The 12,202-nt window shown below is 45.2% G+C and overlaps 2 protein-coding genes across 2 annotated transcripts; both read left to right on the top strand.

The window, feature by feature from the left end:
* Nucleotides 1-703: 703 nt before the first annotated feature.
* On the top strand, nucleotides 704-5,124 carry LOC123102629 (uncharacterized). The gene is made up of 3 exons (XM_044524046.1): nucleotides 704-996; nucleotides 4,308-4,435; nucleotides 4,616-5,124. Exons 1-3 carry the CDS (start codon nucleotides 834-836, stop codon nucleotides 4,901-4,903), a joined length of 579 nt encoding a protein of 192 aa, XP_044379981.1. The 5' UTR covers nucleotides 704-833; the 3' UTR covers nucleotides 4,904-5,124.
* A 776-nt stretch (nucleotides 5,125-5,900) lies between these two features.
* On the top strand, nucleotides 5,901-10,617 carry LOC123102627 (acyl-CoA-binding domain-containing protein 6). The gene is made up of 15 exons (XM_044524044.1): nucleotides 5,901-6,220; nucleotides 6,427-6,606; nucleotides 6,709-6,786; nucleotides 7,001-7,102; nucleotides 7,211-7,277; nucleotides 7,361-7,422; nucleotides 7,544-7,683; nucleotides 7,964-8,090; nucleotides 8,161-8,275; nucleotides 8,449-8,537; nucleotides 9,053-9,136; nucleotides 9,211-9,357; nucleotides 9,426-9,581; nucleotides 10,025-10,084; nucleotides 10,226-10,617. The coding sequence occupies exons 1-15, from the start codon at nucleotides 6,215-6,217 to the stop codon at nucleotides 10,394-10,396; spliced, it is 1,584 nt and encodes a 527-aa protein (XP_044379979.1). The 5' UTR covers nucleotides 5,901-6,214; the 3' UTR covers nucleotides 10,397-10,617.
* Nucleotides 10,618-12,202: the final 1,585 nt, after the last annotated feature.

Genomic DNA, 12,202 nt, shown 5'->3' with positions numbered 1-12,202 from the left:
TGCTCGTGAATTCTACCTCGTGCATGGGTACGGGTCGTGCCCTACACCCCCAGCCACTCCACCAATGGAACCGGAGGTCATTGACGAGCCAATCGCCTACCCGGGCCTCCCAACACCGACGCCCGCTAACAAAGACGATGAGCTCTTTGCCCCTCCAAGCTATGGCTCTGTGCCCACCATGATGGAGTGGGAAGTAACGCCGACCGAAGAGGAGCACCAGGGGCGCCACCATCTGGGGGTCACGGATCCTTTCATTGCTGAAGTGCTCTCCTTGCGTGAGGGCGTCAGCTTCGCAAGCTTCGGGGCTACACGCACGTGCGGCTGGAATCCGACTGTTTTGAGGGAGTTAACCTCTCTAATCATCTCAGAAATTAGAAAGCTCTCTGCTAGCTTTTTGTCATTTCATATTTCTCATGTAATAAGAGCCGCTAACGGCCCCGTGCATCTGTGTGCTAGGCGTGCATGTACGTTTAATGTGACTGAAAACTGGTTGGACTCCACCCCTAGCTTCCTCGTCAGCAGTCTCCTGGCTAACTGTTCAACGAATGCTTTTACTTAATAAAGCTCATTCCCCGCAAAAAAAAGTCATCAGCAGAGGCGTTTCAAATTTTGTATAATAAGGGCTTTGCCCACTATCAATAAACACAAGTTTCAATCAATTGTTACACATAACACATCCCAAGCATTTTGCACTCACTGTCGCTCGCAGTGTAAAAGCCCGCTAACCGTATATGGGCTGAAAAGCCTCCACGCCTCGAAAGGAAAACAGCCGACGAAGCTCGTCAGCGTGGCCACCCCGCGGAGCCACCGCTCCCTCTCGCCGGCGCCGACACATGGGCCAGGCCCTGCGCCGCGCCTCGGGGCGCCTGAGGCCTCCGCCCCCGGCGAGGCCCCCGCCCGCTCACCCTCCCCCGCCTCCACCACGGGCCGCACCGGCGGCCGCTGCCGGCGGCGGCGGAAGTCCTCCCCAGGACCGGCTCGACGTGTCACAGGATGGTACGGCGGCTCCTGCTTTCTTTCTTGGATCTCGCTTAGCATTCGCGTGCTGTGCCATTTGACCTAGCTGTTGGTTCTTGATGCCACCACAACTATCGCTGCCGTGTAGCTTTGTTCCTGGTAAACGATGCCTGGATATCCTTAGGTTCTTGACCTGGCACAAATGCTCCGATTTTCTGGTCATATTGGGCTAGTTCATGATCCTTGGTGCTCTTTTGGGCATCCTGCTCACAAAGATCATGTGCAGACTGTTGAATTGAAATGCGACATGCTTAAGTAGGTAGTGGGCACTGTTTCATCTAATCAAGTGTGAAATGTGGATTTCTGCAAATCAGGTTTGTGATCCCTTTGGATTTGACGAACTGAAACCAACCATGACCAATTTAGCATGGGTTATATACTGGGTTAAGTCAGTCAATTCGTATAGTTTCAGAATTTATCGGCATGATCACACTATGTAAGAAAACTAGGAATGTCCGTTAACTTTGTGTGGGGTGTTTTCTGACACTGAATAGCACAGTTGCCAGCAAGTTATTATTTCCGCCCGAGTGCAGCAATGCATGAACAGTCTATCCAAAATTGTTACCACAGTTTGTTCATGACATTATTTTTAGATGAAAGGGGGTGGGAACCCCCCGGTCCCATTTTATAAATGAAACCAGGAAAAGCGTCAAAAGTGCAGATGTTCAAGTTACAGTATGCCCAGAGGCCAAATTACAAAGAAAAAAGTCTAAGACAACAGCAAAAGGATTATTACAGGAGGGGAGTGTATGGCTACATTCCACCACTGTAACAGCGCTACTAGACTAAGCTTCGATCTCGCAGATCATCATTCCATCATCTTGGCCTTCAACTGTCTTGCTGCCCCCCAGCTTCTCCACCGCGCCTCTGAGTTTCTTCCATGGCTGGATCGGCGATCCCAGCAGGTCCAGAGGAGTGATTGGGCTGAGCAGGCAGTGTTTGACACCACCAGAAGGGCTCCTCGGAGGCGAAGTGAAGGGGTGTGGTTCACCAGGCGCGACGTAGTCATCCAGGTTCAGCTTGGAGAGGAGGGCTTGATCGACCTCTCCTGTAGAGATCATCCCCAGCGAAGTCACACCACCATGATTTGGAATGGGGTTTCCAAAATCAAGGAAATCTGGCGTGTTATCTTCTCCCACAGCGGGATCACCTCCTCCTTGAGCAAGATCGCCCACCTCCTCATTGTTCCCAGCACTTTCCTCCAAATCTGTTTCAAATCAATCCACACAGCATTGTTAAAAACATGAGCATTTCTATTCTTCCACAAAGTCCAAAGAATGCATGCACATATTGAGTTTAACACTGTGTGTTTCTTATTGGCAGGCCAAAACCTGGCAATAGAAAGATAATCTGAACCCAGCTCAATGGAGAACACTTCTGAGACCTGTCGCCAAATTTGTTTGGCTACTACACATCCAAAGAAAAGGTGGTCAATGGTTTCATTGTCTGTACAGTAGACACAATCAGGGCGTTTCTCAATGCCTCTTTTAGCTAAATTATCTTTAGTCATGAGTTTATTGTGAGAAAGCAACCAGAGGAAGACCTGTACCCTAGGTGGGAGTCCATGACATTATTGACCATAGAATTTGGTAAGCTGTTGCATTTGATGGATTTAACTGTGAAGAACTCAGAGCATCTACAACTGGAACTGACAAAAGTGAGCCCCTAAACGTGCACGGACGCGTCCGGACATGTTCGCAAACAGTGCCCGGTCACACCTCATTGCTCACTCATTGCAACCACACTCCTCATTTCCAAATCCTCATTTCTATACAACCTCCATGCAACATCCATTTGATCTACGTACATAAAAACAAGCTACAAACTAGCTACTCGTCATCAGATATGTCGATGACCTCCTTGTCGGAGCCGCTGGCCTTGTGGTCATTGGCGACGTGAAGAAACTCCGGTGCCTCCTCTTCGTCGTCCTCATCCGCGAAGAGCTCCTCATGCTTCACGCCGGCTGCCTGAATGAAGCGGCAGTTGGCCGCCACCTCCAGCTCGGACTGGATGGACTCTGAGGATGGCCGCTGCTCTGCCACCTCCTTCGCTTGGGCGAACTCGAGCTGCGCTTGTGTGCCCTCCATGCTGAATCTGGCCTTCTCTGACGTGTCTAGACGATGCGCATCTCCACCTGGGTCTCCGCTCAACGCTCCGGGGTCAACATTTTGTAGTAGGTCAGCTTGCATTGGACCATGGTGGCCGGCAGACGGTGAGGTCGGAGCGGAGAGGGAGAGGGAGGTGGGATCGCGGTAGCGGCACGGACTGGATGGAGAGGGAGGAAATGGGGATGGCTAGGGTTGAGCCTCGCCGCCCGGCTTAAATAGCCGGATTTGGCCCTTCGGGTGGTGCGCCAGAGCGGTGAGATGAATGCGGACCGGTGACCTCCTGGCGGACTGATGGGTTTCCGTGTGGGTCCCACCAGTCAGTCTGACGTGGCAGCCGTGTCCGGGCCTCCCCATATCCTCTCCAAATATGGGCTGGGTTTGGGGGGGGGGGGGGGGGGGGGGTCCCGGACGTTTGGGCTGGGTATAGGGGTTCTGGTTGGGTGCCAATTTCGTGACCGGGTCGTCCGGGCGTATTTGTGTGTGTGTGTGGGGGTGGGGGGGTGAGGGGTCTAGTTGTGGATGTCTAACTCTCGGGAGATGGCGCCTGAATGTTTCTTTACTACCTAGATTCGACTAGGAACACACAAATGCGTAAAACCTTTCTACAATTAATTATTTTATTTGGTAGGCTGAAAATTTCATCATATATAAAAATTCTAACTATAAGGGTGACATGACTTGTAAATGTGACACGTTTCTTTGTAGTGGGGTAATGATTTCAATGGGAGCCAAGAATAGAGTAATAACTCCTTAATATTTGAGTTGATTTGGATTATGGAGCACCAGGGAGTTCAGAATAATAACTCAGTATTTGAGCTGATTTGGCTATTGTAGTAGGCTTCATTCAATCATAATTTTCTTGGCCGTGAAAACTGATGGAACATGTAAAGTTTGATGTGCTGTTATACCTCTTCTTTACTCTGCATGATAATAGCTGGCAAAGAACTGATACCCCTTATGAAAAGTTGCGTCTTCTTTTCTTAGGTCCAATGGAACCATAGTTTTTTTTCTTTCTAAATAAGCTTATGGGCTACATCACCATCTTGATTTTGACATAGTCTCAGTGCAAGCTTTATTGGCATTTACCAAAGCACTGTGACCTTGCAATAGGTTTCAAATTGCTGTTGTCAATGTTTCATTTATCAGTGTATGATTTATTTATCTATTGAAAATGCACTGCAGCTGTTACACCATCAACAAAAGATGCCCACGGTGTACTTGTAGAACGTGATCCAAGTTATGATGACATGCTTAAGCACATGGTTGGGAGAATCACTACTAAGCCTGGAGGAAAGCCAGAAATGGGTGAAGTGAGTCATGTGATGTTACATTGTTCTCCCTGGGCTAAAATACCATAGTCCCCTTGATGATTTCATTGCATTGCACTGCATAAACCTATAAAGAGCTGAGCTTAAACAACCATTCTATTGAGTCTGAACTTTCCTTAGTTTTTCGGGAGAAGTGATCTAATCAGAGGCTTGTGCTTGCAGGCTTCCGTCGTAGAGCGATACAACAGGCCGCTTCCTAAGGTGAGAACATCTGAACCCGAACCCGGGCAGAGCAGGCAGCTACCTCCAGGAACCCTGAACGTCGGGCACATCCAGGAGATCATCCAGCTGTACCAAGGAAAGTCCAGTAGCCACCGCGGCCCGATGAGTGTGGACCAGATCGCTTCGAGGTTCAGAGTCGAAGCCTCTGTGGTCCATGGAATCGTGCAGTTTGTCTCGTTGCCGCAGGATGAAGGCACCGAAAAGAAAGACGAACGGCGGGACCTTTGAGCGGATCTGTCAACATGGTGGAGATTGTTCATGCTCCCGAAATGAGTTGCTTAGAGGACAACTGGACAGACAAGTTTCTTCATAGTGTTTTCGTAGGTTTATTTTCTTTCTTGTTGTTGTTGCTACTGCTGCTGCTGAGCTGAAAGCCTGAGATGGTGATGGAAACTGGAAACCGTACATTGCCGTGTTGCCTAAATAAAAATGAGCGTTTTTTATTTTTACATTTTTCGTGTTTTGTCGCATTTTCAAAACGCATATGCCATTTTGGGTCAGTTGTGACGTGGCAAATCGATGGGTCCTACATGTAAAAATAAATCATGCACAGAGATTGTAGTTAGAAATATATTTGTTTTTCAGTTTACAAAGTTGTTTCTAGAAAGAGATATCAGACCTCTCCCAATGCAAAGGTGCTTAGATAAGGTGCTAAGCATATTAAATGCCTACAATGCAAAGGTGCTAAGCTTTTGGGTGCTAAGCTTCATGCATTTAATTCGTTGTAGACTCAGAATTGTGCTTCCACCTAGGTACTCGTTTCTTCCTGGGGTCACCATACTCCATCCGTTTTTATTTACTCTGCATATTAGAGTTGATTGAAGTCAAACTTCGTAAAGTTTGACCAAGTTTATAGAAAACAATAGACATTTATCATAATAAATCTATACGATGTGAAAGTACATTTAATAATAAATCTAATGTTGTTGATTTATTATTGTATATCTTAATATTTTTGTATATAAATTTGGTCAAAGTTTGTAAAGCTTGACTTTGACCAAAGCTAATATGTGAACTAAATAAAAACGGAGAAAGTACTACTCTCTCTCTTCCTAACTACCATGCCACATCATATTTTTTACTTAGTTGGCAACCTTAACACCTGTACAAGATGGAGCATTGGGAGGGGCCTAAGAAGAAAACGAATATTGTTGGCAGGAAATTCTGAGCTGCACTGCACGCATTTGAAGTGACCCACCAGATGTGGAGGAAGCTTCCGTCGCAATCAAACGGTCCCTACGGCCCCGATCTTTGATTCATCTGCACGGATCACGAGGCACGCCGCTCCCCCTCGTCATCTCCCATTGCGCGGGTCGCCGGAGGGTGAAAGCAGCGGCCAGCGGTCCTCTTCCCCTCTCCCCCCGCCAGATCTCGAGGCTTCTAGAAGCTTCTGCCGAAGTTAGAGTGTAGTCCAGATCTCGAACCTTCTAGAAGCCTCCACGGGCCGCGGCCCTCCCCGCCTCCTCCAGATCCCGAGGCTTGGGAGAACGCGAGCGGGGGATCCACGGGACCTTCGACTTCGAGCACCTGCTGCCAGGGATGCCGGTGAGTTGCTCGCACTAGTACATGGGCTCAGTGAATGGCTGTGGCTTCGCTCGGCTGCGTGCTAGCTCGTGATCCCAGCTTTTGGCTGCGTGGCGTCTCTCTCCTGCTTAGTGATGCCACTTAGTGAGCGCTTGTGCTAATCTTCTTGAATTGATCATGACTGATTTGTAATGTATCAACCATGTTTTTCCTTCTCGTCTTGTCAGAGCATACAAGAACCACTGCATTTCAAACCTGAAGAGCCTAAAGTAGTCGTGGCGGAGAACGAGAAGATGGTTGATGTTCAGGACAAGGAGGTCACCATGGAAGGCCTCTGCTCTGTGGCCGCTTACGATCAGTGGACGCCTCTCTCAGTCCCAGGACAGCGTCCCAAACCTCGATACAAGGTCTTTATTTTTATTTATGTAACTTTTATATACCTTATGATCTTGTGCTGGGCTGTTTTCACTTGATGGCTCTGACATACTGGCTCCAATTACCTTCTGCAGCATGGAGCTGCCGTAGTTCAGGAAAAGATGTATGTCTTTGGTGGAAACCACAATGGCCGTTACCTTGGTGACATTCAGGTACACTAGTCATTATGATTCTCAGTGGAAGGGGCTGCTTGTGCCTTCAGCTATGTTACCTGTATTTTTTGTCATTGAATTTCTAGGGAGGAATTGTTACTCCTTTAGTTGAGCCCTAGATTTCCTTAATTACTTGCCTTGGGGGTTACCCCCTGTTCCTATATTTTGAGAAGATGGCACACAACTTAACAATGGAATCCTTCTTTGCTCGAAGGTTCTGGATTTCAAAAGTTTGTCATGGTCAAAGCTAGAAGCTAAAATTCAATCAGAATCGGCTGAACCAGTTTTAGTTGCTCCATGTGCTGGTCATTCACTGGTAATCATCAAGTACTCTTTGTAGTTATCAGTGATGTGAAACTGGTATACTTTCCAATGGTTGTAATTATAACTTTATCAGATTGCGTCTGTCTTCTAATCCCTGTAGATTCCATCCGGAAACAAGATTCTGTCAGTTGCAGGACACACCAGGGAACATACAGAGAGTCTCAGTGGTTAGCCTAATACATCGCTCATTTTTCTCTCTTCTTATCTTGTCATGCCAGAACTTAATATTTTTTACTCAATGTTGTACCAGTAAAGGAGTTTGATCCGCAAACCAGCACTTGGTCAATTTTGCGTACTTATGGGAAGTCGCCGGTATGTATATTTAATCTGTATTTATGCTGTTCAATTGGGTCGCAAGTTTCCACCCCTTTTCCCTGAAGGCTGCTTCTTTTTGGTCAATATGTATCTTATGGTACTTTTCCTTTTTGTTTAGAGCTCACGTGGTGGTCAATCAGTGACTCGTGTTGGGGACACTTTAGTTGTGTTTGGAGGTGAAGGTGGTGGGAGGTCTCTTCTGAACGAGCTGCACGTTCTTGATCTCGAAACCATGACTTGGGATGAATTTGAGAGCACGTAAGTTCTGTGGATTTGGTTTGATCGATGTAAACAAAATGGAGCGGATTTGTTAAAATTGCACAAATGAAGTTAAAAAGTTCTTAGATGGGTATTCTTACATATATATATGTGTGTGGAGAAATAAAATTCAAAGTTATGTGAAAATGCTATAGCACGTGTCACTTGTAGTTGGCAATTATTATACTTTATTTAGAACATGAAATAAAACTTGCAGTAAACGCATTAACCGGCTCTGCTTTTAGGTGCAAGATTGATATCTAACAATTGTTTGTTACAGAGGCACTCCTCCTTCTCCAAGGTCAGAGCATGCTGCTGCATGCTATGCAGACCGGTATCTCTTGATATTTGGTGGGGGATCTCATTCTACATGTTTCAGTGATCTATATCTCCTTGACATGCAAACAGTGAGACTTCTGTCTAGCGCTGGTATTGTACATTTGCAATTCCAAACCAGTCACCTACCGTTAATTGCAGATGGAATGGTCAAGACCAAAGCAGCACGGTATAATTCCAGAACCAAGAGCAGGGCATGCAGGCGTAACGGTTGGCGATAACTGGGTTATCACTGGTGGTGGTAATAGTAAGAAAGGTAAGGTTGAAATATTATGATTTTTTTTACATTACTGCGTCCGTTTGTTTCCGCTATTTGGTAACCTAATGAATGTAGCTCCCTTCCATCTATAATCGGTTATTCCACTTTGTTCCATTTCTAAAAGCAGCTCACAAAACTGTTATCACTCACATGTGCCTAATGCACTGCAGGTGTTCCAGAAACGCTTGTGCTTAACATGTCTACTTTGGTATGGTCGGTTGTTACTAGTTTTGAAGGCCGTGCTCCCCCTACAAGTGAGGTTAGCCATTTTTATTCTTATTTTCAATTTGTAAAGCAATGTGAACTTTTATTTTGCATAACATCGTATATGTTCCGCATAGTTACTTGGAAACTCTCTGAACAGTTTGGATAAATGGAGAAAGGGTCTTTTGGTTCAAGAAGTTCAAATTGAATATTCCAACTAGATTCATGAAAACAATGTTATATGAGTCTAAGCCTTTAAGGAACTCGTAATAGCAAGGTTTACGAGTCGATGAGTCGTTCCGAGGTTGAGACTCATAGACTAAGCGTGAATAATCGACACGAGTCGACACTGAAGTTGTGATTCATAGACTAATCGACACTGAAGTCTAGTCGGCCCTGAAGTTGAGACTCATAGACTAGTCTTGACTAGTCCTTGTACTCATAATCCATGCGTAATAGTGAAGTTAACATGGTCGTACTGCTAACTGTAATTATAATATTAGTTAATTGTGATTCTATGGTGTTATGCACCCAAGCTGTCGCTGATCTCCGTAATCTCCTTCACCACAGGGATCGAGTTTAGTACTTCACACAATTAATGGAGAAGACTTTCTGTTGTCATTTGGAGGATACAGTGGACGTTACAGCAACGAGGCATGTTCCTCTGTCATCAGTTTAATTTTTCTTATCTATATCTTTATATTTAGATGAGCATTCTTTGTATTTAGGTTTATGCTCTGAAGACAAGTCTCAGACCAAGTGTGTCGTCTTCACGAATAGATGAAGTCGAGACAAATGGCATGACCCCATTATCTGCAGAAGTAAATTCTAGCAGGGGACCAATATTCGAAATTGAAGAACTTCGAGATGACAAGGTAATATCTTAAGCTTGTGGCTGCTTGTTGAAACCATGGTTAACGCTTTTTCTCTCTGTCATTTTCAGAATAACAAGGGAGTAGATATCAGCAAAACCTTGGTGCAAGCAGTAAAGCATGAGAAGAGCCAGGTAGAAGAAAAACTTGAACAGGAAAAGCTGCAGAGCTTCCACCTGAAGAAGGAACTAGCTGATGTAGAGAACAAAAATGCGGAGCTTACTAAGGTAAGCTATAGCACACTCACGTAATTGTTTCAGGAAATTCCATAATTTTTCCTAGGGCACTACTACTTGTGTGCTGAAGTTATCTGTAATATAATCTCCATATAGAATTAGTCAGTTCTTTTTTATGATTTCTATTCAAATATCTAAGGCCCCGAGCTTCAGAAAATCAAACTCAAATCACTGTATCTCAGGAATTATAGGTTGTCAGCATAGTAGCATTATTTTTCATATGTTTATGCTTGAATTGGAGTCTCAAAGGTGAAGCCTCAGTTTATCAAACAGAACCTTACAGTGAAAAACATTTACACACAGAGAGAGAAGTATACCAAGGTGGAAATGAAATAGCGTCAGTTTGTGTGTTAGGACTATGCTCTCTTACTTTTCAAGAAGAAACTTTCCCTAAGCTCAATGTGATCAAGTTTTATGTGCTGTCTGCTGTGCAGGAACTCCAGTCAGTCCGCGATCAACTCTCCGACGAAGCAGCGAGGGCTTCCAAACTCGAGGTACGTAAAGGTTCTTCGGGAAGGGTCAGAAACCATGCTCTAGGTTTTGATGAGTTTGTCGAATACGAAAATAGAGAACTCCTTCACATTCTTGGGATAGGAGTGATGATGATATGAGTTTTCCCTTTGCCGAATTGGCAGGATGGAGTTTCAGAGATTCAACAACGGCTGCAGAAGATGGAAACCCTTGAAAAGGAGTTCGAATTGCTTCGGAGTGAAAGGGGTGGCGGGTCTGACAAATCAGGTTCAGGCAGCAACAAGAGGCCCGGCAGCGTGGGCTTCCGGAGGTGGTATGGAGATGACGAGCGCTGAAGCAGGGACTCTTCTCTAGGGTCGCATTCTTCCATTTTTGGTCGGTTTCTGATCATATATATTTTTCGGTTAATCCAGTACTGAGGCTTATATGAAAAGCTTGAAAATCATTTTGTAAAGGAAAAGACTGAAAGTATATTTTCTTACGAAGATCAAATGCCAAGAACCTCAGAAACTTGAAAGTGTTACATTCTGGGGAGTATATTTTTTCTTGAGTTATATTTCCCAGCGTTGTTTGTTTGTGTTTGAACATGGCATCACAAAAGCATATTGGTAACTTAGGGTATTACCCTGCTGAAGCAGGTATTCTTCTATAGGGTCATGTTCTTTCATTTTTGGTCGTTTCTGATATACTCCCTCCGTAAAGAAATATAAGAGCATTTACATCACTAAAGTTAGTGATCTGAATGCTCTCATATTTCTTTACAGAGGGAGTATATTTTTTGGTTATAATCCTGTACTGAGGCTTGTGTGAAAAAAGCTTCGAATTCTTTTTGCAAAGGAAAAGAATGATAGCAAATCACAATCCAGCAAAGATCAAACTTCAGATATTTGAAAGTATTACATTCTGTCGAGTATATTTTTTCTGAGTTATATTTCCCTCCCAGCGTTGTTCTGATTGTGTTTGAACATGGCATCACAAAAAAAATATTGGTAACTTAGGGTATTGCCCTGCAGATTTTTCAAATTCGTATTTTGGTAGTACTGACATAACCATAATACAGAAGGAAGCTTGTAGAGACAGTGCTATGATCATTTGAGGAGGCTGTGTTTCAGCCAGAAAAGTACCGAAGGAGATTGCCTCCCTTATTTTTGCTGCCTCCAAGCGTAAGAACTGGACCGTCCGGGAGGCTATGAGGGAAAACTCGTGGGTCCACAAGCTTAATTCGACTACCATTCTGTCGGTAGACCACATTGTCCAGTTCATCGACCTTTGGATTCACCTTGAACATGTCCAGCTTCTCTTTTTTTTGACGGAAAACAGGTAGATGCTGATTCTCATTGATGAAGAAAGAGGTTGAAAACCCATACAAATGGTTACAGACGTAAGCTCTACTCCTAGTTCACACGTACTGCCAGTGCATGGCGCCGGCCACCATGTCTAGTTACAGCCGGCTAGTGAGGTAATTCATGGCGGCTCGAAAAATTTGCTCATCGGCGTCAGTCCAGCGAACAGCCAACACCTTGCCTCGTCAGATATCTTGTTAACCAGTTGGTTCACATAGCAGGCTTTCCCTTCGAAGACTCGTGCGTTGCGCTCTTTACAGAGGCACCAGGAGACGAGGAGGCAAGTGGCACGCCATGTTGGTCTGTTGCGTCTCGGGAGGGAGCTGATCTGTCTCCTGAACCTGTCTCTGAGGAGGTAGAGGATGACATAACTTGGAAATTCCATCCTAGCGGCAAATTCTCGGCGGCTTCGGCATATAGGGCGCAATTCTTGGGATCGATGTTAACCTCCATGAACCGTGTGGTTTGGAAAGTTTGGGCTTCTCCGAAGGTTAAATTCTTCTCGTGGCTAGCTCTTGGTGGAAAGCATTGGACATCAGATAGGCTTCAGAAACAAGGATGGGAAAATTGTGGACTTTGCACCATCTGCAGAAGGGCCAACGAGACGGCGCCTCACTTTTTTTTACAAATGCCGCTTTACCCTGCTCAGATGGAGGATGATTAAGGAATGGCTTGGGTTGGGAGAACTGGAAATGGACCGGTTGTCATCTGAACACACCGTGAAAAGTTGGTCGATGAACATTGACATCTCTTTCATCATAAGGCCAGGGCCACGCTCACTATGCTTGTCACTTGGAC

Source organism: Triticum aestivum, chromosome 5A (assembly GCF_018294505.1).
Source record: "Triticum aestivum cultivar Chinese Spring chromosome 5A, IWGSC CS RefSeq v2.1, whole genome shotgun sequence".
NCBI classification, from domain to species: Eukaryota; Viridiplantae; Streptophyta; class Magnoliopsida; order Poales; family Poaceae; genus Triticum; species Triticum aestivum.
The sequence above is the reverse complement of the archived record's forward strand: the minus strand, read 5'-3'. Positions and strand labels throughout refer to the sequence as shown.

What these genes read in the sequence shown, in the direction of transcription:
- LOC123102629 (XM_044524046.1), top strand. Translation starts at nt 834, where the DNA reads ATGGGCCAGGCCCTGCGCCGCGCCTCGGGGCGCCTGAGGCCTCCGCCC. An exon ending in GCTCGACGTGTCACAGGATG is followed by an intron (nt 997 to 4,307) that starts GTACGGCGGCTC and finishes AATGCACTGCAG; the next exon opens with CTGTTACACCATCAACAAAA. An exon ending in GAAAGCCAGAAATGGGTGAA is followed by an intron (nt 4,436 to 4,615) that starts GTGAGTCATGTG and finishes TTGTGCTTGCAG; the next exon opens with GCTTCCGTCGTAGAGCGATA.
- LOC123102627 (XM_044524044.1), top strand. An exon ending in GTCCCAAACCTCGATACAAG is followed by an intron (nt 6,607 to 6,708) that starts GTCTTTATTTTT and finishes TACCTTCTGCAG; the next exon opens with CATGGAGCTGCCGTAGTTCA. An exon ending in TGGGATGAATTTGAGAGCAC is followed by an intron (nt 7,684 to 7,963) that starts GTAAGTTCTGTG and finishes TGTTTGTTACAG; the next exon opens with AGGCACTCCTCCTTCTCCAA.